The following is a 27,233-nucleotide window of genomic DNA, read 5'->3' as shown; positions in this document are numbered from 1 at the left end:
ATTAAAATTAGAAATACTGGGTTCCTAGGGCTAATTCCTTCATTAGGTTTTATCTTCCAATCAAAAGAAATAGCTCTTTCTACAGCCTACCTTAGATAAATATAAATGCTGTTAACAATCCTTCAAAACCAAAATTTTACTATGTCAAATGAATAATATTTGGATACAAAAGAGGAGACTTTTAAAACAAAAAATGTAGATAAACTATAAAGGATGCAAAGTAAAGCAACAGTAACAAAACTCTAAGGACATGTCTTGTGTGCATCCACAGAAGCTTTCACAACCATAAAACAAACATCAATGCATCTTACCTCTATCATTATATGAAAGGCGTGCTTGTGAAGAAAAAAACACAGGCAAAAGAAATTACGATTCATATTCAGAATGAAATGAAAAATGACACATCAGTTACAAAGGTGAAAGAATGATTTAGCTTTTTAAGAGTTGACAGTGAGTTAATGGGCTATATTTTTAAGATAAGAATTAAAAACACATTCCTTATAAACAGAGGAAAGTGTTATTTTTAAAAATATAAAGGAAAAATTCGTAGACATACCTATTAGGGTGCTAGTAAATAAATTTTGATGTAAAAATAACTCCAAATTACCTGATACAATGGGCTTCAAGCCAGCGAATAAATTTTAAATTTTACGTATTTCTTGAAAAGATTTTAAAGTATAAAGCATGAGTGTAAACAGGCAATTCTGGGGAATATAGGAGCTGCAATTAGCTTCTGAACAGCAGAGGGCAGTATTGCCTTTAACAACTGCCAGGAAACAAGCCTGAGGAAATCCAGTTGTCTCAGACTAGGGATTCTAACTTTCATGAGTGTGCATACATGTGTAGGCATCTGTGCATGGAGGTTAGGGGATAACCTCAGGTGTCATTCCAAAAGTGCCATTTCCAAGTGGCCTTGAACTCCCCACCAGGCTAGGCTGGCAGCAAGCCCCAGGAATACACTGTCTCTGCTTTTTCAGTGCTGGGATCACAAACATGCAGCATCACACCCAGCTGGCCTGCCTGCCTGCCTGCCTGTTTGGTTTGCTTTCTTTTCTCTTCCTTTCATGTGTGTTCTAAGGATCATACTTATATGTTCACGCTTATAAAGCCCTTTGGAGTTGTGATGTCTCTCCAGCTCTAGGATTTGTTTGTTTTGTGTTGTGCTGTTGTGTTAATTTGGAGGGGTTTTTTTGAATGCTGTTTTGGGGGTTTTCTGTTTTCATTTTGTTTTGAGATTTTTGGTTTTGTTTGTTTGGTTTTGGGGGTTTTTTGTTTTGGTTTGCTTTGATTTTGTTTGTTTGTTTGTTTGTTTGTTTGGTCTTTTTAACAGTTTTCATAAGAATCTGTGAAATTTCCTATTTCCAGGGAGTGAATTACCTCACTCACCTTGTTGGAAGGCACTAACAGGATGAAACACGGAATGCTATGGTGGCTATGAATGTGCTCAGGAAAGACAAACCAGGAAGAAAACACAAAGAACGATGGCCAGAATTAAACAAAACCTGGTGATAAACTAGCCCTGTTATAACCCTCCCTGTCCAGCTGTAGCAACACGAATAAATCAGAATAAAGCCTAACGGAACAGGATTTAAATGACATAGTTCACAGTCTGAATTAAGCATTTGTTAGTAGTCCAAAATATGATTCCAGTGTTAAGACAACTTTAAACTTAGGAAGTATGTGACAACCAAATAGTAGTTCCTTGAAAATAAGTACCTAGGCACGTTTCTCAGTCTGTGGCTAGTTAGGCAGGAAAAGAGAACAAGTCACCACAGAAGAGATAATTGCCTGAATTTTAAATTAAGTAAAATACATATTAGCCACTGCTATGGAGCCTGAAAACTCCAAACAGATGAGCACATTCCCCAGTTGCCACTATTTCTACAGAGAACAGTGCCACTAACAAAAGAAATGACAATTCACTTTCCGATACCAGTTGTTTGCTGGACTTTTATCCTGTGATAATCATCCAAGGCTATTCATTATCCATCAAAACCCAGCTTAATCCTACCATAGCATGAGATAACCTCTCTTTCACAGGGACTGCGAAGGCACAAGAATCACTGGGATCTTGTTTAAGTACAAGAACTTTCAGAGCTAACGAAGTCAGTGCAAGTAAATGTTAATCTTAGAAAGTATTATGCCTACTCAGGAAACTTCCTAACTAATGAAGAGAATAAGCTATAAAATAACCAACACAAAAGTGAATGAAGATAAAATCAAGCCTTAATGTGATAAAAAAACGGGCAAGGCAAAAAACAAAACAAAAACAAAACTAAAATAACAAGAGGCACCATGACATTCTTTGTCTAAGTAGAAACTGTTACAGTACAGTCAAAACAGGCAAATGAAATCACTGACTGTACAGATATAAGTTCACCAAACAAAATAGTCTGGATTCACAAAATGGAAATGGTGGCTTTGAGTACTCAGTCCTGAAACTGTAAGTAACTACAAATCAAATCAGTACCTTAATGCCAGGTAATTAGGTTTCCAGATTAGAAAGAGACTTGCTGCTTATCAAGAAGGAATGAAATTACTGCCAAACATCAGAAAACAGAAAACTTCATTCACCCATTCATTTATTCACTCATTCAAACAAAATTTACTGACTATATTGTTCATGTCAAGAACTAACTATTCAGGCTCTTATAAACTTCCCAGAAAATGGACTAATTGATATTTGCACCAACAAATGTATAATTAAAATGTAAAAGCAGTAAAAAGAAGTTACTACCTTGTTGAGTATCTGTTAAAATAACCTCACTTAAAAAAACTGGCTAGTTTTTCCCTGAGAGCACCCTGAAATAAATAAATAAATAAATAAATAAATAAATAAATAAATAAATAAATAAATAAATCAATCAATCAATCAATCAATCAATCTATAGAGGGACTGATAGGAATGGAAACATCACTGGTACACATCCTAGAATTTAGATTACACACGCCCATGGACAAGCGCTACATTTATTGCAAACTTGATTTGGAAACAGCAATCATTACCGGCGAACGGGAAGAACTGAGACGTCCGAGTGGAGCTATTTGGTAGGCGGTTAGCTACATAATCTAAAATTCAAATCCTTCTAAACATAGACTTTTATGTACCGCTCATAAATACACATACAACAAGTACTACAAAGTTTATTATTTATTTAACCCAACACACACACACACACAGAGACAGAGACAGAGACAGAGACAGAGACAGAGAGAGAAAAAGAGAGACATTGAGAAATATCTTAAGTGTATCTAGCTAGGCAGTAAGTAGTTTCCAATTATATTTATTTTTGACACCACAATAACAATGTCTTCTTATGACTATCAAATGTGCATACTATGTGAAAAGTGACAAATTCTGAACGTGTCTTCTCATAGACATTTAATTATCATACATTCTTAGAAATGTCACAAGTCTTCATTTTTTAGACCATCAATAAACAAGAACAGAAATAAAATCCATAATGAAATAAGACAGTAACTTCAGAACAAATATGTCTAAAGGAGAGAAAGACAGGCATATATTAATAGATGACTAAGTGTGTGTACACAGAAGTAAATTCTGGTATGTGAAAATTATTTAACTACCAGACTGTATAGGCACAAGACTGTATACCATATAGGGTATATTCACTATGAAACAGTGAACTCTAATGAATTTTCCTTAATTTAGTTTTCTATGGACCCCATCAAGTTACTTATTAAAATAACCTGTCCAATCAGTGGACATTTATTCCTGAGAAATGGGCAGACATTACCATTTGGGCCAGGATTATTAGTCAGGTCACTTTACCTATTAGTGCCTTTTCTCATCAATAAAATGAACTTGACAACATATTTCAGAGTACAGCAGTAGCAGTTTCTATTAAAATTATTCCTTTTGATTGGTTCTGAAGCTGTGACAAAAAGGACAATGAGCACTTTAACACTGGTCAACACCTCAAATGCAATCCTCTGGACAGTACCGACTGTCAATCAGATCTTTCCTCCAGTGCCCCTCCTTTCAGAATCTTTCCCTTCATTTCCAAGCAGCAGAGCTAAATAAGCAGCTTGTTTTCCCCTTTGCTGCCAGCGGTGAGCTCCAAGAGAGCAGGCAGGCAGGCAGGCAGGCAGGCAGGCAGGCAGGCAGGCAGGCAGGCAGGCAGGCAGGCAGGCAGGCAGAGAGCACCCTGCACCTGTACTGAACAGCATGCTTAGTGCAGGGCAAGCGCCAAAACCAGGAGGCAGCCCACAGTATTTACTTCATTAACAAGTGAGCTTTCCTACTGCTACCACTTCAAAAGAATAGAGAAGGGTTGTAATGCACTGGCACAGCTGAGAATGAAGGAAGAGGTCTAGGATAAGGTCCAGGAAATGAGACTGATACAGAAAAGCAAAGGTTGGCTGGTCTCCTCCTGCTAATACTTGCTCTCTGGAGAAGAGTGAGTGTGTCCTCTGGTCTACACCTGGGAGTCTATTTCCAGGTGAAGGAAAAGCTGCACTGCAGACGATAAGAGCTGAATGGGTCACCTGCAGCAGTCTGTTTGTCACCAGAGCACTCAGAAAACTCACTTTCATGAATTAAGTATAGTATACGATTTTACTATAACTGGGCTAAGCTCCATGGTTTTTGTCTTCCTCTCATCCCCTTTTGCTTTTGGATACAGAAATTTTAGTCAATTTCTAAATAACTATATTTAAGCACTTGTAAATAGAAAAAAAATTACCTTCTTAGTGAAGGTAATTTTCCAAGCTGTGTGTCTATTAATAATTTCTAAAAATTTGCTTAGAAGTATACTTTAAATCAAGGTGCAAATTTAGTTACTGAATCAAAAAAATTATATATATACATATATATATATATATATCACAGTGTGACACAAAAGGAAAAACATCTATAGCAATCTTGCACCATTATTAAAAATATACATATACAAAGAGGTACAAGTTTAAAACAGCATTATATCATTATTTTGAGCATGGTTGGAAATAATTATGACATATAGATTCTCCTATCAGAAATCTCATACAAACTACTAAACTGGTAAAATACATATATCACTGTATACCTTAAATGTACAAAATTTGTACCAACACACATTAAATTTTGGTATTTCCTGAGCATGCAATAGCACTCTACTAAGTTTCATTTAAAGATACATCTTTTAAGGGATTGAGATAAACAGCACATCAAGCTGAAAAGCTATTTTTCTATACTGTTATAGTCTGTAAAAGAAAAATAGTATATTTAATAGTTCATAAGAGAGAAAATACATAAACTAAAACAGATGAGGCTAGAAAAAGGTATCCAAGGATATATGCCAATCAAAATCATTTACAGAAAGTGATAAAAGAAATGCAAATGATTTCTTTCCTTTTTTGATACAACTCATTCTAAATAATTTGTGTCCATTCATCCAAGTCCTGATTCAAGCAGAAGAGAAACAACATGTATTAATAAACTGTAGCCATTAAGCAGTCAACCTACTTTTCTACCAGCTTCCTCCCAGATTTAAACATTCCATCCTTCAGGATAACTCCTTAAAACAAGAAAGTAAAAAAACTCAAGAACAGCTTCAGGAAATCCATGAAACTGTCCAGATTCACTAGGTCCCTCTCTGCCACAGTAAGCAACAAAAGCTGAGAGTCCATCACAGACCTAACAAGCTAAGCTGTAAAAAGACCCAGAAGAGCAAAAGCTGAAAGGAATACTCTTGAGACCAGACCAGCTGCCTAGTAGTGGCAATCAGCCGAACTGCCTAAAATAGGTTTAGACCAGAGTCACTGATAAAGGACAGTCTCCAACCTGTTGGGCTACCTGCATGGTTGTGCAAAGCACTCCAGGTTTTGTGAGCAGTCACCCATACTAGGGTGGGTTTTGGTAATGTAGCTAGCTGTCTTTGAGTCATATTTGTTTCTATAAGTGACACATTGATTGTAACCCCAATCAAACTCAAGGTTCACCAAGCTGGACTTTGATGGTATTTGTTCATTTGTCTGTTGTGGGATTCCTATCTAGGGTGAACAGACAGGTGTGCTGAACCTGCCCAGGAAAAAAATTGTCACAATATTCAAAATGGATCAGACCTAAAAACCTCCTTCCTGTGTGGTCCATAGAAAATCCTATGTAAGCTGCCAAGGGAGGGAAGTAATTTTGAATCCAGCCCAGTTGTGACACCTCTGAACCACAACAATAACCAACACAATGAGATGTCCATCAAGATGCAGTAAGTGTAACCAACAGCATCTGATTGCACTAAAGACCCACTCAACAGGAGGAAAATAATGCCTGGTACTGAAAATATAGCCAGATTCCCAGGGCTAATAAGGCCATGGACCTTAGAAAAGGATCTACTGCCACTGTTTTCCTAGGTCAGCATAATCCTTTACAATACTCTAAATCTTAGTCGAATATGCAGATAAGTAAGTAAAGCTACTGCTTACCCAGAAGCCTCTCTTTACAGCAAATGGAGACAAAGGGGACACAGCAGAGTGGCAGAGTGCATCTGCATCACTGCTTCTGTGTCTATGGCTCAGAGACGATTACATAAGACAGGGTGGGAAAATGTCAAGACCAGGAAGTACCAGGAAGTCTGGGCAAGAGTCTTACCTAGAAATGACTGCATAAACAGGTATTATCACCAAAAAAGAGAAATCTCATAGGATTTTACCCCTAGATAAAGAACCAGGCAATTAATAGGTGCAGAAAATGGAAAACTAGTCTTTCCCAGGGATAAATTTCCTAACAAAGGAATCCAAAGCCATACACATAAACAACAAAATCAGACTCAGCAGGTTTTATCTTTACATTTATGCGTACACACAGGTAACAAAAGTAGAGAAAAAGAAGCTGTCAAAGTGAGAGTGAGGCAGGAAAACATGGGAGGAGCTGGAGGAAGAGAACTTGGTGTGTGCCTACAGGAGCAAGGCAAAGGGCAAAGGGATGATGTAATTCTATTTTAAGTAAAAAGGTATTTTTAAAGGTGTGCTTCTATAAATGCTAAACATTATCAATAAAAATTAGCAATTTTCCCCTACATCTTCCCCAAGAAAGAAAGGAACACATTTCCCTAGATTGGCCTCAGTGTTTCCCTACAACTTGGTTTCTCACCACTCTTCAGGGGTTGTGTATATAGGGTCACAATGAAGGGGAAAACCCTATGAGGCATTTTCAGAGAGGACTTAGTTTCTCAGAGGGTAGTCGTTTGGCACAGCATGAAATGTCATCCTATTATTGCTTTAATATTAAGGTCAATGGTTACTATGCATGCTCAACTTGGGGATCCCCAACATGAAATGCCATGCTCCATCTCAAACCAACAACTAAGCAGACGTCATGAAGACGATGCCACTTTAAAAAGAACAATGTTGCAATACTAAAGCGCTAGTGATACAGCCTTTTGAAATGAACAAAAAGCTAACTTTGTATCCTATTTAAGGAAAGCAATTTCTAGACTCTAATCATTATCAAGTGGCAGGTATTATAAACAGGAAACTTAAGTTCACAAACAGTTTTCCTGAAACCACATTAACTCTTTACCACAATAGGCTTAACAATAGAGTCAGTCCGTCAATTCCCTCATACCATGACTCACTATCACCAGAAAAACCAGTTTGATTCAATTTACTCACTGTGGATGAGCCTCTTCCTATGTGTGGAAAGAGTTCCAGCATAAGCGAAAGAAAACTGACCTATATAATACAAAGAGAGGCTGCGTCTTGAGTCTGGGATCATGTCACTGTCTTATAAAAGCTAGGAATACTTCAGCTTATTGTACTATCCTCCAAAAAATGTAGATTCATCTCAAGGCAAGGTTCTAAAAGTACCTGGATGTTATTTCAGGAACTCCTGGGGTTAATCTTACCATCTCCATGAGACTCTACAGAAAACAAACTCAACCCTGCACCCAGTACTTTTGGGATGCTCATCTGTACTTTGTCTTCAAGAGCTTAGGAAAAATGAAATATGATACAGTATGTATATAGATTACTATGAGCTTTTCTCTCCTGGGGCTATTTAGCTGAAAGAGAAGAGAAAATATAATTACAACTCTAGATATGTATGCTAGATGACTTTGGGTATAACATGGAGAAAAAAATCAGAAGACAGTGTATGGTGGACGACATATGATGGGGTGCAAAGCAGTAAGAGCCCTTGAGGACTTCTAATCACAGAAGCAACATAATCTAATGTGTAGAAACTATTCTAGCAATGGCAGAGGTGAAGGAGAGCATGAAAGCAAGAAGACCAGCTGTAAGGTTACAGAGACATCTATAACCTCAAAGGCAGAAACATTCTGAATGCAATACCATCAAGATAAAAGGTGGAGAATGGGGTCTGGAAAATGGCAGAGTTAAGAGCATTAGTTCTCCACCTTTCATCTCAGATGACTGTGAAAGCAGGGACACCATGAAACAATGGTGATTTATAAAGAAACAGCTCTGAGTTATAAAGAAACATCAGTACCTTCAATTATTAATCACACAGAGACATGCCTTGCCTGTATCCTTAATCATGCTAGATTAGTTTACAGTGAATGTTTTTTGTTCATTATAAAGAACCATAATTAAAGAGACACAGATTTTAAATTATGTATATCCTAATATCACTGAAGATAATACTAATAAAAATATTCTAAATAAACGCTGTCTTTACTATAATGACTCCCATTACTTAACTGACATAACCAACTTATTGATATTGCTAAGATCAAGTCCTTTCCGGATATCAGTTTACTCATAAACCAGCCATTAGCTAAAGATTTGGAAGTTTCTCTAAGAAATAAAAAAAAGTATGCCATTTTCATAAAGAACTTAAACATGGTGCAAAGAAATGTTCTTGGCAAGACTGCAAGATCTTGTCCTAACAGGTCTTTTGACTGGGAAGGTGGGCACCTAGCAGGTAAAGCACAGGCATGTCCTCGAGACTTGAAGTGTACAGTACATCTCATCTACCCATTCGTTAATACTTACGAATGCTTTAAACAGTCAGTGCACACTGGTAAAATCAAGCCAGTAGCCAGAAATTTCTGTCTATGACCCAATCGCTTTTTAAAAATGTTTTCTACATTTTCAAACAACTTTTAAAGGAGAGCGATGAGTGTGTGTTTTCTGTACAGTGTGACGTGTGCTCTTTCCTCTTCCTAAGAGGCTGACAGAGACCATGGTAGTGTCACTGTCAGAGGCACACGAACTACTCAGTACCTAAAGCAGTTAGGTAAGCTAGACTACCGGTAACGTGATAGAGATGCTGGAGATGTCACTGAATGACCTAACTAGTATTCAAAAGTGTCTGCTGCTGTCTGAAAAGAGGAGCAAGATAGAAAAGCAAAGGAAGCAAAGCTTGAGAAACATTGTGGATCACATTCCAACATACTTGGAGTCTTTTATATACACTCTGATACTTGTAAGCTTTTATACATCACAGTTTATCTATAATCTAATACTACGCACTAGTCCTGTGAGATAAAAATTAATTAAGCCAGTCCTTATTAAATATACTTTTTCAAAAGCTCCATTCTACACTTTCAGAAGTATGGTTGAGCAATGTGAGTGTTTTAACAAATCCCAAAGATGATACTTACATACCAGTATCACAATTTAGAAGTCAATAAAAAGAAGCCCTTTGTGTGTTTGACTTGTGTATGTGTGTATGTATAATTATGCATAACACCACCCTAGAACAAGCACTTAAATAATCAGTAAATGCTTGAAGTAATTACCTCCAATTATTTTTAAATTTAAAAGGATTACAAAATTTATATAAAAACTCTCACCAAAAATGAGACTCAAACCATGCAAGTTAACTGTGTCAGACAAAGTCTAAGGTGACCAGAATGAGATTCCACATAAAAAACAATGCCATTTTGCACACAGTTTGAAATCCAAAAAAAGTTTAAGTCAGTTCAGGGTTGTCCCTTTTTATAAAAATTTGTCCATGCCAAGATACTCAATCACAAAAGTGACTCCTTGTTTTTCATCATTCCTAAACACACACAAAAATATCAACAGCAGCAAACATCTGAAACCCAGAAAGGATACTTATAACAGGTCTCGGTCTATTATTTATGAATTCTAACAGTGTCTTTCCTTTCTTAAGAAAATGTTAAACTCTTAATTAGTACTTCTTATGAAAGTCATCTAATATATAGAATCATGCATGAGCGCATATGTGTGCGCGGACACACACACACACACATACACACACACACACACACAGAGAGAGAGAGAGAGAGAGAGAGAGAGAGAGAGAGAGACAAAGAGACAAAGAGACAAAGAGACAAAGAGACAAAGAGAGAGAGGAATATCTTAACAACACTCGCATACCAGCATTGGATATATTTCAATGTTCTATCTATATTAATGTTCAAAATTTCCTTTAATAAAAATTCCATTAATTATATAAAAGTTCCTTTAAATGTGTTTTTTAGGTTTTTCTGTCACATTTATGAATCTAGGGTAATTTCAGAGAATTATTAGGGCACAAAGTACTTTACTTTCTTTTCTAAATTTAGATACTAAAACAAAATTTTAAAGCCATTGACAGAATGGAAGTTATCTACGACTGGGTTTATTTTTCTGTATGCATTTTTCAAAGATTACAGAGATCAAAGAGCTGATGCAACAACATATGGTTAGGTATGATCATATAAATAATGCTTAGATAGAGGAATTGTTCTTATCACTAAAATACCAGATTCTCCTAATTTCTTTTATCAAGTTTTTTTTTCCATTTTGCCTACTAATATTAAAAAAAAAAAAAAACACACAGTTAAACTAAGAGGCCCAAGGTATTCCAATCTTAAAGAATTAAAAAAAAAAAAAAAAAAAAAAAAAACCACCACGGTAAAAATTAGAATTTAGAAATAGCTCAAAGAAATATAAATCAAAGTTATCAGTTTTCTTGGGTGTGCAGATTATTAGCTACTTAGATGAAAAGTCCTGTGTGGCACTGGACTAATGACTATCTACATACTGGATAATAAAGAAAGTTCAGGGTCTTTAAATCTGATTACCCAGTTCAAATTTTCAGGATAATTTTAAGTGAGTAATCAGACACTTTTTAAAGTTTTTACTATCCAATTAATATTTGCTGTGCTGTAAACAAATCAACACACCTGAATTAGCAGTAAAACATGGTAAAAAAAATATTTATCTGCAACTTGTATTTGAAAGATCTCAGATATATATCCCAAAAGCCTTTAGAAAACTTCCCTTTTCCAAACATTCTTGCCTAACTTTGTGGATCACTTCTACAGTCAGGGCTTTGGCAAAGCAGAATAGAGAAGAGCACAGAGAAGACTGAGACCACCTTCTCATCATTGAGAACTTCAATATGGAAGCAGAGGGTGTTCCGTGCTCAAGGCTCCGGGTAACAGTGAGACTACAGAGGAGATTATCGGATGATGCCAAGACCTGACACTACTGCAACCTTTAAGTAAAGTTTACAACATACAAAATTAGTAAGACTGCAATCAGGTGTAGTTTCCATGACAATAAACATTCCAAAATGAACTCCAAAGAAAATAACTAAAGACATTACTCAGTTTACTTCAGTTACTACTTCTTTAAAATATAAAATGTATAAAAGAAAATACAGGACAATAACTTACCTGAGTAGGAACAAGTACAGGAGGGTAGGCCATCTTGTGATGTCTGTACACCCAAAACGCACAAATGACAATCCCCGCAATTAACATAAGTGGTACCAAGGAATACAGCAGGATGTTGTAGTAGGGTGGTTTCGGGGTAACAGGATTTGATGTGGCTGTGAAAGAGGGGAGAGGAAATGGCTCGGATTTGGTTTACACAATCCTATAATAAGTCGTTACCACAGCTGGGGGCTGGAAAGTGGGGGATGGAGTATAAGAAAGCAGTAGTAAATTACTCAACACAAAATATTTCCTTTTCAATCTACTAGCAGAACAAGCATGTATTTTCAATATACACTTACGCTGTGTGACTTCCATCTCCGGAAAATAAGAGAACTTTTCATTACACATATTGCCCTCACAGCAACAAAAGTACACTTCAGGGCTGTCTTTTTTTTCTATACAATCAGTCCTATTTAAAAAGGCAAAGAATAAAAATAAAGAATAATTAATATATATAGCATTATACTGACCCCACAATAGATGAATTCTTTCTGAGACAGGAGTCATTATATTCAAATTCAAGGCATTCCTGAGTATCCAATAATCAATTCTTAAAACTAAAACTGTTCCTAGACTTCTGTTAGTAAATCTCAACAGAAAAACCAAACATCTGAGTGTATGATGATCACACTGACTTCCTCAGACTATTGCTTTAATGTGGTTAAATGAGCAATCTAAGGTAACTATCTCCTTTGTGTTCTTTTTAATTATTAGAGAAGCCTGGAGAAGAACATAAAGTCAGTGAGGCAATTTAGTCTAGGAGTTGCATTTGCTCATGGGAAATATAGCTTCCTATTTTGTGAATATGAAAAACTGACAACTAGATATAAAGCTAAGTAAACACACACACACACACACACACACACACACACAAATGATGTGAACTTGTATCTCATGAACAGAATTTACTTGAGCATTAGAGACCCAAATTAGCTTTTCTCACAGTAGTAGATTTACAATTCTTGAGCAGATGAACAAATTTGTACTTTAAGAAAACAAAAGCAGGAGACTAACGTGAACAACGAACACAAAGAGCCTTGTCCCTCAGACTGATGACAATCAAGACAAACTAAAATAAAATGAAAAGCAGCAGTCTCGATAAGAGCTACTCTCGATGCAAGCTTCAATCAGCTACTGAGAAACAGCTACATCAATCTGTCCTTTCCAAACCAACCTTACCGCTCTCGAACACCACGAGCCGACTTAGTGTAGCACTCAGCAATAACTGAGACAGCTCCAAAGGAAAGCTCAAGTTCAAGAGCTAATGGCTTTACCAGTGTCAAACTCTAAAGAGAATCTAGTAATGTCAGCTTAGAAGAAATTAAAAGATAAGTGAAGCTGTTTCACAAGGAATATGTAATTTTAAAAAGTAAAAGTCATGCTTCCAAGCACTGAAAAGAAAAACACTTAACTCAAGAAAATTACCCTTCTCATACTATCCTTATTTGTTTATTCAGTTTTAGAGCATAAATATTGGATTCATGAATTTCTATATTATTAGCATTTAATCCGCAGAAACAAAGATAGTGCAGTTATCACTGAAAGCAAGCACTTTATGCTGAGTAATGCTCTCTGTGAGGCTCCAATGAACGGCTCACTAAGCATTTCAGCACTGCCTGGTTCTCACACAAGTAAAGCACTGAGTTGAGAGGCAAGAAGTACAGGAGTTTTCACTACACATGCATGTATGTATGTATGTATGTATGTATGTATGTATGTATGTATGTATGTATACATATACATAGAACACATGCACATCTGTGTATGCAGACACACACATGCACTCACAGCTTCCTCCTGTGAACTAATAAAAAGTCAGAGTAAAGATCACCCCTTAAATTTTTTTCTACTGTCTTCCCACTTCCTTTTATAATAGCAGATAGGTTGTGCACCTATACTAACAGTCAGAAATATAGGTAAAGAATGTAAGTATAGAGAAATAATTTTTGAAAATTCTTAAGACTTTGAAGCATAACCCAAATATCAAATATATAACTAAATGACTATACTTTTAACATATCATGGAGCTAATGTAACTTTCATAATTTATTTAATACATGCCTACATCATATACAGCTAATCAATCATCAACCCTAGGTAACTAAGGCTCCTGGAAACTGACAGAATGGTCAGCAGCTATGGCACAACTTCTTGGGTCCAAAACAGCTGGTTACCTAGGGCTGTGCCGGTCTCACCATTCTACAACACCCACCCCTAGTGCAAAAGCTGCAGCCCAGGCAGGAAAACGATCAGTCTAATATGGATGTCCCTTCCTATAAGGGAAAGATCAGAAGTACTCAATAGCATTACCATTTATTTATTCTAGTATAAAATAATTGAAATAAGATGAATTAAAGAAAATAGCTTTCGGGGTTGGGGATTTGGCTCAGTGGTAGAGCGCTTGCCTAGCAAGCGCAAGGCCCTGGGTTCGGTCCCCAGCTCCCCCAAAAAAAAAAAAAAAATAGCTTTATATGAGTTTTTAGTTCTGATATAATTCTAAATGTCAATGTAAATATCTCTTAAGGTAAAAAACAAAAGACCCAACTTCTTCCAAATATATAAAGGAGAAAACTGAATACTGCAACAAAGTATTATTCCTCTTTAAGGACAGACTTGTCAACACATAGATTTTCTTTTAAAGTGATTATTAAATTGGCATTAAAGCTTATAATGCTAATAATATGGTAAAATTATTCATATATAAAGGTTCTCACTACTTGTAGATTACTCAAACATATCAAGAATAAAGCAGAAATATGGTATGTTTATTACATAGAAAGAAAAATCTTGTCACTGGTGAATGTTGCAATGGTCTTCATAATGTTATCTTCAAAACATCAAGAAATACTTACTTGAAAATCCATGCATTGGTCTTTCTTTCCTTTTTCAAGGCAGGACAGTAGGAAGAAAAGTCACTGAACTCCATCTTAAAAATTAAATACATTCTTACCTGTCATAGCAGTTGATATCATCCAGCCAACAACCTTGCTTTACTATTTCAATGGAACCAGAAATATTCTTCCAGGTAGCAAAACAATGTCGTCGTTTGTCTTTATCACCATAGCAAGGCTCAACACCAGTCTGATTGGTTCTGTCTCTTTCCCAATTAGCATTAAAGAAAAGACACTCCTGAGTTTCCGATCTGCCAAGTATAGCACCTGTTAAGATAACAGAAAACATACGGTAACTATCCCTTCCTAAGAGCAGTGTTCTGAAGAAGGCAGCTGCTTAAAGTGCTCTTGCCCTGCCCACAGCTCCTCTCCCCAGTGCTGCAACTGTGCATTTGCATCCCCGAGCTTCAGGCAGAAAAGTAACCACAGTAATCGAAATTGCCCACATATATCACAAAATTTCTCTTGACAACGTCAGCCTCACCTAAACACACAAAAGGTAGCAAAAACTGTTGATTTTATTACATTTCAACCTCTCCATGGTTAGAACTCCTTGTAAATATTTTGTGTGACAAAATACAACCTAAGAAAACACAATTCTCCTGTATAGTTTGGCTGTAGTTCCTTCAACTCTGTAGACTAAACAAACCAGAGCCATGGAGACTTTGGAATCTGGCAGACACACTCTCAAAAGTAAGTCTGTTAACTCAAGTAAAGCAATTTATATTAATATGCATTGCCAGTGGTAAATTTGAATCTGTTAGTAAAGACAGGGATTGTGGGAGACTTAGATCTTTTAGCATTAGAATAAATGCAATAGTGCTATCAGTGGTAATGGTAACAAAAGTGGCCTCTGAATTCTGAATAATGGAATGAGCCAATATCGAGAAGATCCACATAATTCAGAGAATCATTATTTTATAAAAGAATTAATGTGATGTTACAAAGCACTCATGTATAAAAAAAAAAATTCGAGGTGAGAGAGATCAACTGACTTTTAAAAAAATGAAGCTACTTCTTGAATTTTGGTATCATATAAAAGAAAGAAATATAATGCTCTAAATAAATTATTAAAATATTTTCTCTTTTCTAACTAGTTAATTGTATATGGATAGATCAAAATAATACAACAATCAAAGTAACATACATTGGTAGATAAATAAAAGAGATAAGAAATCCCATGGTTTTCTACTAAAAAAATCATTAAAGTTATAAAAACATCACATTTCTTTTTGATTCAGAAAAAAAAATTATAAAGATTTCTTTTACTAATGTAGAATGGACACCTGCCATTTAACAAATTGCCATTTTAAAATGTCCTCATTTCGGGGTTGGGGATTTAGCTCAGTGGTAGAGCACTTGCCTAGCAAGCGCAAGGCCCTGGGTTCGGTCCCCAGCTCCGAAAAAAAGAAAAAAAAATGTCTCATTTCTAACAAGGAAAACATAAAATCTGAATTAAAAAAAAAAAATCTCGGGGTAGTTGTGCTATAGACAGGAAATATCAGCCCAAAAGGCTCAGGAAGATTTGTTCCCCAGATGTGGCATTATTGGGAGGTGACACTGAGGTCTCTGACCTAACCAGTGAGTTAATCCCATGTTAGTATGGTATTTTACAAGATCCCTGGGGGCCTAGTGAAGTAGGTCACTTGGGACACAACCCCTTTTCTCTCAGTCTTGCTTCCTGTCTGCCATGAACTGTGTGGCTAGACAGTTCCCAGTCGCAAGGTTCACATCTGTACTCAGGTTCACGGCAATGAAACCAACAAGTTGCTGAGACAAGAAAACAGGGATCTGGCATAAATCTTTTAAGTCGTTGATGGCTGGTATGTTGTCCTAGCAACAACAAACTAACATGGGTTTCTTAATTCTAAGAACCTAAGTAAGTCTTGGGAAGAGCTGTTCTACAATGTCCTAGCAGAATGTACTAACAGAGATGTAACTGTAAGTCTGCAGTGTCTGTGTGCAGAAATGCTGTCACAAAATGACACAGTGCAAACCATACGACAACCATGGCATCTGTATTCTAGAGAAGGTCTGCTACTACTGTCTATCTGAACACATCAGCAACCATTTTCTAAGTTATTTCTTTTCAGAAACTCCTTCAAAACATGAGCAAACCAAGTTTCTCTTGTACTAAAAATTCTAAAAGCATGTACTGCCCACACTCTTATCTTAAAACAGGGATGGCAAGCGTTTTTGTAAAGGTCCAGACAGTATGTATTTTAGGCTTTGCAGGCCATATGGTCTGCACAAGCAACTACTCTGCTTGTGAAGTACAAAAGTATCCATAGACAGTAAATGAATGAACAGAGTTTGTGTTCCAATAAAACTTTATTTATGCAGATTAAAAACTAAACTTTTTGTAATTTTTAACATCTCACAAAATATTATCCTTGATTATTTTTTTTCAAACACTTAAATATAGAATTTATTCTGAGAAAATCTGGACCTCAGGTTGTGTGAGCAACAACTCCCTCTTAAAACACTGCCATTACTAGCTCCAAGAGACTGGCTGACCTGCCTTTGTTTGATTTGCTAGATGGGTGTTCTGCACATCTCTCTCCTCTTAACTCATGGGAGGGAGAAGAAAGCAATCCTGGAAGGCAGGAGGAGGGAGAGAGGAAGGGAGGGAGGGAGGGAGGGAGGGAGGGAGGGAGGGAGGGAGGGAGGGAGGGAGGGGTCTGGATGGGACAGGGGAAGGGGAGGAGAAAAGGGGAACATGATCAGGTACTGGGCTAAGGAGCAGGAGAGAAGCCCCGAAGGCCAGCAGAATGAATGGAAATTGCAACCTCAAGGTGCCCTAGGGTAGGGGTGGGGGGTCCTCTTGGAGACAGTGGGGAGGAGGAATGGGATGAGGAACTGTGGGAGGGCAGACTGGAAGGAATGTAATGACTGGACTTTTAAAAAAAAGTAATAAAAAACACTGCATAGCTATTTTCAATTTTCAAAAGAAGAGTCCACTGACGCCCAGGAATATCTTAAACTAAAACATGACCAAAACAAACTAACACTGCTCGTAGCCCAAGTACCAGTGGGCAGCACTTTGGTTTCTGATGAACAGTAGCTTTCTGAGAGTCTCAAGAGAATTTTGTAGCACACAAGGGATGACAAGGAAGGGGAATCGTCAGTATTATATTTGTACACAAAAGACAAACAAATCATCACTTTAATAACTGTGAAAGAACTTCTAACATTTATCTTTTAATGTTAAACACATTTTCAGAATGATTTCCTAGATCCAGACTATCATTTTCCCCCATAGGTAAAGAAAATTGATTATGAGGAAACATCTGATAATCTTCATTCCTTCTCCTAAAGCTAACTGGATAACTAGCCTCTGTCCAATACATTCCCTAACTAAACAGTAAATAAAATAACATAATATCTATGAAAACATACTAAATATATCTAATTGTATTTTTTTAAAGTCTTAATGTTCACACTGATTTCAAAAGATAGTTTGATACTAGGATGCTATTGTTCAGATGGTACACTCTAGTCTAATGCTTTCTTAAATGTTAAACCTCTCTCCCTAAGTTTATTCTACCAAAATAATTTCAAATAGTCAAAATTTCCATTTTTAAAAGAAATAATTATGTATAAAAGGCATGCAAGGCACATTCTTGAATGCTGTTTGATGTATTCTTGTGACTCGGTGCCATTTTCTATATCCTGGAAAAGAGGTAACTTAACTGTATTTAAGAGAGAGAATATATATACACATATATATGTATACATATATATACACACACATACACATACTCTCTATATATACATATATACAGTAATACTACACATATATACACACACACATACCACACACATGCACATACATATGCATACTATATATTTATATATCCATGTGTTTCTTCTTTCTTTCCCTCCTGCAAAGCCTCATGGATGACCTAATAAGCCTTCCTAGCTTAAAGACTCTAGACTAAACCTACAACTTCATATGTAACCTTGGCCAAGCAAACAAATCCTTCACATCTATAAAATTAAGCAGGCTGATTCAGTGTCCATATTTTTCTCTAGATCCATAATTCAAGTCTAACTGTAGAAAATCAGGAACTCTAGTTACAATCAAGTATTTGAGTAGCTTATATACTATTCCATGTAATGTACTTTCATTGATAACTAGCACTAACTATGGCATGTTCTTACCACTAGGAAAAAAAAACAAGCTATACAAAGGATTTGAAATTTGGTAGAGCATAAAACACCCAAGACAATCAAAACACAAACACTTTTCCATAAAGAAAAGAAATTTCACCTAAAAGACAGCATACAAATATAATTTGGATTTTTTTGCACCAAATATTAAAATAATATAGCAATGCTAGTTTTATACACAATCTCCTCTGGATTAAAAAGAGTACTTCCTCATTCATTTCAAAGTAAAAATTAATCTCAATCAATTAATTAATTTCAATACAACTTTGAAATTGAATTACATTGATATAAAGTAACAGCACAGGAAAAACAGACCACTAACTTGGATGCTAAAGTTCTCAACAAAACGTTAATAAACGCAATCTAATAATGTACTTTTTAAAAAAAGAAAAGAAAACTAAGACACCACAACTGGGCTGACTTCAGCTATGCAAGGCTAGTTTGGCATTGAAACTTATTCACTGCAGTCTACCATATCAAGAAACCAGAAGTGAAAAATAATATAAGCACATAAACCAACACAGAGGAAACATCAGATAAATTTAACACCCATTATAATGAAAACCAACAGCATACTTGGAATAAAAAAAAGAACTTCAACATCAAAAAGAGGATCTACCAAAGCCCAGCAAGGACATCATATTTAATGGCTGTGCATAAGGCGGAAGGCTGCAGGCTTCAGGTTAAGAACAGACACAGACATCCATCCACATTCTTCATACCCTTCTATTTAAAGCAGTAATTAATGTTCTGATTTCTGCTAAAAAACAAGAGACAGAAATCACAGGTATAATCTTGAGAAAAGAAAAATAAAACTCTATTGACAGATGACATTACTTTTCTAAAAAAACATTCCAAGGATTCTATCTGAAAGAAAACCTGCTAGAACCTGCTAGAAATAAGTGACAAGATTTAAAAAAAAAAAAATTAAAAAAAGTTGCTCTTCTATATACTAACAAGTAGAAAAATAAAATCAAATTCTAAAAAAATTCAAGACTAGATACAATGTTAGAAACTAACATAATCTAACAAAACACAAATGTGGTGAAAATTATTAAATGTTTATGGAATAAATATCCAAACACTTGTAGAAGTATGCAATTTATAAAAAGTTCAAAGTAAGATATTAGTTCTCCCTGAAGTTATGTACAGTTTTATTTAAATTCAATCAAAATCTCAATATTTGTAGACATAATACCACTGGAGAGGTTACTGCTCACTCTTCCAATGTTAAGGTTTACAATGTGGCTACACAAACTGGGACGTTGTGACAGTACAGGGAGATAGTTCAGACATGTGTGATACAGACAAGGCCAGTAACAGATCCACACAAACCAGACCAATTCTAACAAATGAAAGCAAAGCAAGGGGAGGGGTAGCTTCCTCAGTAATAATGGCTGAAGGCCTTATAAAGTGGAAGCAACAATAGTTTTGAATCTCTTTTCCCACCACTGTGAGCCTAGTAGTTCCTAAAAGGCCAGCTCTTTCAGGAAACTTTGCAGGCTAAATCTCATATATGTCTCCATTTTCAAATTTCCTTCCGGTACACATAGCAGAACCCTAAAAGCCTGATCTTCCATACTCACTGATCTCTCAAAAGCACTCACTGGCTCACTGATCCAATGTAGGTGATTAGGTCCTTGATCTGATAGAAAGTGATTTATATTTACTGATTTATTTTATACATAATTTTAATAACCTAGATTTATTTTTTATTAGTATTGTTACTCATGTGTTTTTGCAGTGCTGATGAACAAAACCTAAGGCCTAGCACATGCTCCTGGGATGTTTCCCAGCTCCTATTTACAGATGCCAGTCAGTCTGTGTGTACAGCAGTGCATGAATGCATGCATGCACATATTTGCCTATACCCTTTTCCATGTTACAATGCCACTGAGTGTTAAGATTCTTAGATTTTAAGTCTATGAAGTAATGCATACATAAATTAATGGTTTACCCATTATGTAATATATAGTTACTTCAAACACATGCTGTGTATACTAAATGTACACAATTTTTAAAGAATAATTAATTTATAAAAAGGCATGAACAATTGGTTTAATGACTAGGAAAGCTATATACTTAAAATGAGCTGAAATGGCATGTGTTCATTTAGATAGACAGGCAATAAATAAATAGTGATGACTAAAGGCCCTGTCTTCTATCAAAATGCCAGAATTTTGCTAGCAAAAAAATTTATTTATTCATTATGGACCCTCATATCTAGCACAATACATGAAAAAAATCAACATTTGGTGAACTGATACACACAGATATGTAGATACCTGCATAATATATTTAACTGTTTCATGTTTCCTTAATTGTATTTTCAATAGTTTCTATTTGTTAAGCTTTTTGCCTTTTTGTAAAGTACAACTATTAATTAGTTGTAATGTGTTAATCTCAATATAAAAAAAACACTTAACCATTTTTAAGATGTATTTATATATGAATATTCAATTTATATGTATGCCCGAATGACAGTAGAGGGCATCAGATTCCACTGTAGATGGTTGTAAACTGCCATGTGGTTGCTGGAAATTGAACTCAGGACCTCTGGATGAGCAGCCAATGCTCTTAATCACATCTATGCTCCATCCCAACATTTAACCATTTATAAATACAGCCATGTGGCCAATAGTTTTGAGTAAAAGTATACAAATGTACTTTTCAAAACATGCTTGGAATAAGACTATCCATCTTATCTACCCTCTAGCACACAAAGTACTTTGTAAGTGACATAAGGCAAAATATAATGCAAAAACTGAAAAATATCTATTAAGTACTAAACAGGTGGTTGGAAACAAAGTATTGTTTGTAATTGCAATTTCATGTTTTATTTTTCTAGTTAAGAAAGCATCTTTCAGAACCCAGGGACCAATCTCACCTTCTCACAACTTTCCTATGTGTGAAACAACATTAAGAAAAAAATAATGTTTTGGCAACTTGAAAATCTGAGGTTCTTTCCTAGAAGTTATGAACAAGTGCCTAAGAAAACAGAATAAACACCTGTGCTAGAGCAGGACATATGCTACTGAGCTACATGCCCTACATGCCCGTGCCTAATCACAGATAGCCAATGATTTCAATCAGTTATCTATGACACTGGGAGCTAGATTTTAAGTCTGTATAGGAATACACATGTAAATTAATTCGTCTTAGCCATTCCAAAATGTGCATATATTTCAGGATGTGTTGTGCCTCCCATAAGGGAACTTAATCTACCAGAAAAAGTCAATGGTGTTTAAAATATAATTTGAAAAGCAATTCTTATTTCCCTTTCACTGTTCCGCCACTCTAAGGACAAACTGGAAGTCCAGAGAACCAGCTAAAGAAGAGAGATCAAAGAAACCAAAGATTTTTCACTCATCATCTTATCAAACAAAGTAAATAAAGCAGTATCAAAATGTTTTGTGTGGGCTGGAGAGATGGCTCAGCTGTTAAGAGCTCTAACTGCTCTTCCAGAGGACCTGAGTTCAAATCCCATCAACCACATGGTTGCTCACAAGCATCTGTAATGAGATCCGATGCCCTCTTCTGGTGTGTCTAAAGACAGCTACAGTGTACTTATATATAATAAATAAATCTTTAAAAAAACACCATCAAAATGTTTTGTGCAACACTATACAAATGAATAATTTTAGGATGCTCAACACATAAGAAAACCATGTAAGTAAATATGTGTGCGTGCGTGTGCGTGTGCGTGTGCGTGTGCGTGTGCGTGTGTGTGTGTGTGTGTGTACATGCACACACTATTATTTCAAACAGGATTATTTAGCAGTCCTTCACTGTCACTGTTACATGATCATACACAGAAACGTAAAATCTTTCCTAAACAGGGCTTAAAGAGGGGCCAGATAGATGCTCTGTGGTTAAGAGGACTAACTGCTCTTCCAGAGGTTCTAAATTCAATTTCCATCAAACAAATGGTATAACTCACAACCACCTGTAATAGGATTGGCTGCCCTCTTATGGTGTGTCTGAAGACAGCTACAGTATATTCACTAAATAAAATAAATAAATCTTAACAAAACAAAACAGGGTTGGAGAGATAGCTCAGCAATTAAAAGCACCCACTGCTCTTCCAAAGGTCCCAGTTCCCAGTATCCACATGGCAGCTCACAATTATGTGTAATGCCACATCCAGAATTTCCAAAGCCCACTTCTGACCTCCTTGGACACTGAGCAAACACACAGTTCACATATATTCATGCACACAAAATATTTATATGCATAAAGTAAACAATAAAAGGGCTATCATAAATAAATGGAAAACTAATGTTCAATATGAAACATCCCTAATTTTATCCAAAAATATTTTTAATTTTTCTTTTTTGACAAACATAAAATACACAGAGCCAGCAAGATGGGCCAATGAGTAAAAGGTTAAACTCCAAAAGCCACAGTAAACCAACACTTAAATCTTATGATCTTTGAAATCCACACTGACAAGAGTCACAGGCATTGAAAGGACTGGCACAGAAAATACTTCCAAGCTTCTACTTTCCAAGTTCCAGAGTACAGCAAAGTAAGAAGTCGGATGGCTTCATCTATTGGGTTAAGTCATTGGCTGCTCCTAAAGGTTTGTCTGGTACTTCTAAGATAGCAATGCTTCCTTCCAAACTTCCTGCTTCTCTGTTAACTCTTCATGACTTAAGTGCCACTCTCCAGTATAAGTTATAGCTTCAAAAATAAGCCAGGTAACAGTTTGGGCCTACAGACACAAACCTGGGGGATTCTATCTTTAAAGGCCCAAGTCAAGCAATGAGACTCTACAGTTCTCTTGCAGTCTTTCAAAGGATGATTTATATCAAGGTGGTACTAACTCATCAAGTCTTATCAAGTCTTTAAAAGGAAATTTCTGGTTCCATCCATTTGCCTACAAAACTCAGGATGTCCTCATTATTAATAGCTGAATAGTATTCCATTGTGTAAATGAATCACATTTTCTGTATCCATTCATCCATTGTGGGATATCTGGATTGTTTCCTGCCTCCTGGCAATCACAAATAAGGCCGCTATGAACATGGTGGAACATGTGCTCCTGTGACATGGTGGGGAATCTTTTGGGTATCTGCCCAAGAGTGGTATAACTGCGTCTTCAGGTAGGTATATTTCCAGTTTTCTGAAGAACCTCCAGATTGATTCCAGAGTGGTTGTACAGTTTGCAATCCCACCAGCAATGGAAGAGTGTCCCCCTTGCTCCACATTCTCGCCAACATGTGTTGACACCTGAGTTTTTGATCTTAGCCATTCTGATTGGTGTAAGGTGGAGTCTCAGGGTTGTTTTGAGTGAGGTAACTCAGACCCAAAAGGACATGTATGATATGTACTCACAAATAAATGGATATTAGAAAGAAAAAATAAGTACAGAATGTACAGGATATAACCTACAGAACTCAAGAAAGGTAACAAGCCACCCTCTCACCCACCCCCACTCCAAGTGAGGATGCCTCAATCCCACTTGGGGGAGAGAAACAATCATGGGGGACAGAGAGAGGGAGGGACCTGAGTGGGAGAGGGGACTGGAAGGGAAAAGGGGGAACATGATCAGGTACTGGGGGAGCAGGACAGGAGTGAAGCCCTGAGGGCCAGCATAAAGAATAGAAACAGGCAACCTCTGAAGCAAGTAGGAGGTGGGGGAACCCTCTAGAATGTACCAGAGACCTGGGAAATGAGAGACTCTCAGAACTCAAAGGGAGGAACCTTAGATGAAATGCCCAACAGTGGGGAGAGGGAACTTGTAGAATCTACTTCCAGTAGAAAAACAGGACATCAAGTGGAGGGATGGGGTTGCCGTCCCACAGTCAAAAACTCTGACCCAGAATTGTCCCTGTTTAAAAGAACTGCAGGGACAAAAATGGAGAAAAGACTGAGAGAAAGGAGGCCCAATCACCAGCCCAAATTGGGATCCAGCTCAAGAAGCAGCTCCAAGGCCTGACAGTATTACTGATGCTATGGTGAGCTTATAGACAGGAGCCTATCATGACTACCCACTAAAAGACCCAACAAGCAGCTGAAAGAGTCAGATGCAGATATTTACACCCAACCAATGGATGGCAGTTGGGAACCCCTGTGGTTGAATAAGGGAAAGGCTCAAAGAAGCTGAGGAGAAAGGTGACCCCATAGTTAGACCAGCAGTCTCAACTAACCTGGACCCCTGAGATCTCTCAGATACTGAGTCACCAACCAGGCAGCATACACTAGCTGATAGGAATCCCGACACATATACAGCAGAGGACTGCCTGGTCCAGCCTCAGTGAGAGAAGTAGCTAACCCTCAAAGAGAGATTTGAGGCCTCAGGGAGTGGAGAGGTCTGGTGGGTAGGGGTAGGGGGGAAACATCCTCTTGGAGATGGGGGAGGAGGAATGGGATGGGAAACTGCTGGAGGGTGGGACCGGGATGGGTATAATGACTGGGCTGTATAAAAAAAAAAAAAAAAAAAAAAAAAAAGATATAATAATAATGATAATGATGATAATAATAGAAAAAGGAAATTTATGATACTAGATGTTCATGTTTGAGGAATAGCCTTTAACTCTGCATAGAATATTCAAATTTATACACTATTTTTTAAATCACAATAGTGAAAGCTGCATTAAGAGATGAAATGCAACTTTTCTTCTCATTAAACTCATCAAAGCTATGCAAAAAGGTGAAGGTGAGAATGAATGGGATGACAGTGAGCATGACAGAAAGTGCTGATGACCATGATGGATGTGAAGGAGGAGCCTGGGCAAGACTGACAGTGGAAGTGGGGATGAGGACAGAGGGGAACCGGAGATGAGTATGAGGGTGAGTGACCTGGAGAGTAATCACTTTTGCAATTGTGACAGGAACAAGCAGCAGCACCCTTGAGGACCAAGTAGGAACACAAAAGGTACCTATTACCATGAATGCTTACTTCAAAGTAACATCTACCAGCTTAAAACTGCAGTTCAGGGGCTGGTGGCTCAACAGTTAATAGCAGAGGATCCTGGGTTCCATTCCTATCACCCACAGAGTGATTCACAACCATCTGAAACACCAATTCTAGGGGACACGATGCCCTCTTCTGGTTCAAAGACAACCACATGGTCAAAATATCCATACACAGTTTTAAAAGAAAAATCACCAACAACTTTTTCTATCTTTTTAACTATGTTTCTTCAGTTTACAAGCAAAGCAATTTCTAGTGGATAAAAACTGAATAAATAAAGGTTGGCATGGTATTACAAACCTGGTAACCCCAGTACTAAAAAGGCTGAGGCATGAGGACCACTGAAAGTTGAAGACCAGCAAGTGTTGTGGGCTATTTGGACCTGTTTCTGGTTGTGTGTGGCTCAGCACTTAGCACACACCTTTCAATCCCTTTGGCTGCAATACAGACCCGCCCTTAGTACTCACATTTAATCCCAAACAATGAAGGGAAAGTTAGTTTGCAGAGGGAAGACCCATGTTTGAAAGTGATGTCTAACTGAGTGACAGAAAAAGTGAGAAATCAGAGAAAGATTTGACAGACTAGGATATGCTCAACTCTCACAAGAAGAGAGATGAAAGGGAAGCTACTTAAGGAAAAGACAAGACAGTAAGTACAAGAAGGAGAGAGTACAGTGCAGGAATACAGTAGAGTTCATGGAGAGCAGTGCAGAGAGGAAGAAGGAGGCAGTTTTACTGAGAGAGTTTTACAGAGATAGACTGAAGAAAGAACAAACTAGACCCAGGAAAAGACAAAATGAGCAAGAGTCAGATTAAAAAAGATTGCTAAATTAGTATGAGGCCAGGCAGAGATAGCAATTCAGAGGACAGGAGAAAAGCCAAATTGAATAAATCAGCTGGGAGAGGAGTTTGATACAGAACGGCTGAGTTGAATCAGCCAGCCAGAGTTCAGAAAGAACAAGAAAGGGCGACCTCATTCAGTAGTTAAGTCTCAGAGGCTGAAAACATTCTAGTCCTACATTAGATTCTGGAGGCTAGAAGCTCCCAGAATTAGGCCTAGATTAGCAGACCGAAGTAATGGGCCTACCAAAGAACAATTACAACCAGAAAATAAAACTTACTTTTACAAGCATGGGCTTCATAGTGAGACTTTATTTGAAAGAAGGCTGTGATGAAGAGGAGGAAGGAATGGGGGAGATGAGAGAGAGGAGGAGGAAACAGGAGAAGAAAAGGAAAAGACAAAGGGATGAGAGGAGTAAGGACAAAAGAGAAAGAGGGAAGAAAAGGGGATCCAAAGGTTCTCTTTACATTTTTGTTGTAGGATCTCTTTCCCACTTGATAAAAATGGAGGTTATAGGTTCTCCTCTAGGATCCAGGACTTCGCTACTCAAGTAGTTGTCGACGTTTCTATTACCAGGCATGGTATTCCTCCTATTGAGCAGGCCTTAAGTCCAACTAGGAAACTCCTTCCTCAGATTTGTTTTTGTACAATTTTAAGTATATTATAGATCTTTTAGTATCCTGTTTTCTATACTAATGTATATAAAAAAACAGTTACCTTTCACACTTGGCTGCTCAGAGCACTTTTTAATTGTTTTAAGGGCTATTCTCAATGGAT

At 37.0% G+C, this 27,233-nt stretch overlaps 1 protein-coding gene across 2 annotated transcripts in view; it reads right to left on the bottom strand.

Annotated features, from left to right (window-relative positions):
* The window catches only part of Acvr2a (activin A receptor type 2A), an 87,791-nt gene that overhangs the window by 16,967 nt on the left and 43,591 nt on the right, over positions 1-27,233 (bottom strand). Inside the window, exons 2-5 of one of the 2 annotated variants that reach the window (XM_063283199.1) lie at positions 14,584-14,791; positions 11,933-12,042; positions 11,592-11,746; positions 312-335 (exon numbers count right to left, since the gene is read on the bottom strand). In XM_063283199.1, the coding sequence (XP_063139269.1) occupies positions 312-335; positions 11,592-11,746; positions 11,933-12,042; positions 14,584-14,791 (497 nt within the window). The remainder of the gene's footprint in view (positions 1-311; positions 336-11,591; positions 11,747-11,932; positions 12,043-14,583; positions 14,792-27,233) is intronic. The other variant, NM_031571.3, reaches the window with a different exon arrangement.

The sequence above is a fragment of the Rattus norvegicus genome, chromosome 3 (assembly GCF_036323735.1).
Source record: "Rattus norvegicus strain BN/NHsdMcwi chromosome 3, GRCr8, whole genome shotgun sequence".
Lineage (NCBI taxonomy): Eukaryota > Metazoa > Chordata > Mammalia > Rodentia > Muridae > Rattus > Rattus norvegicus.
This window is presented reverse-complemented; position numbering and strand designations above follow the sequence as displayed.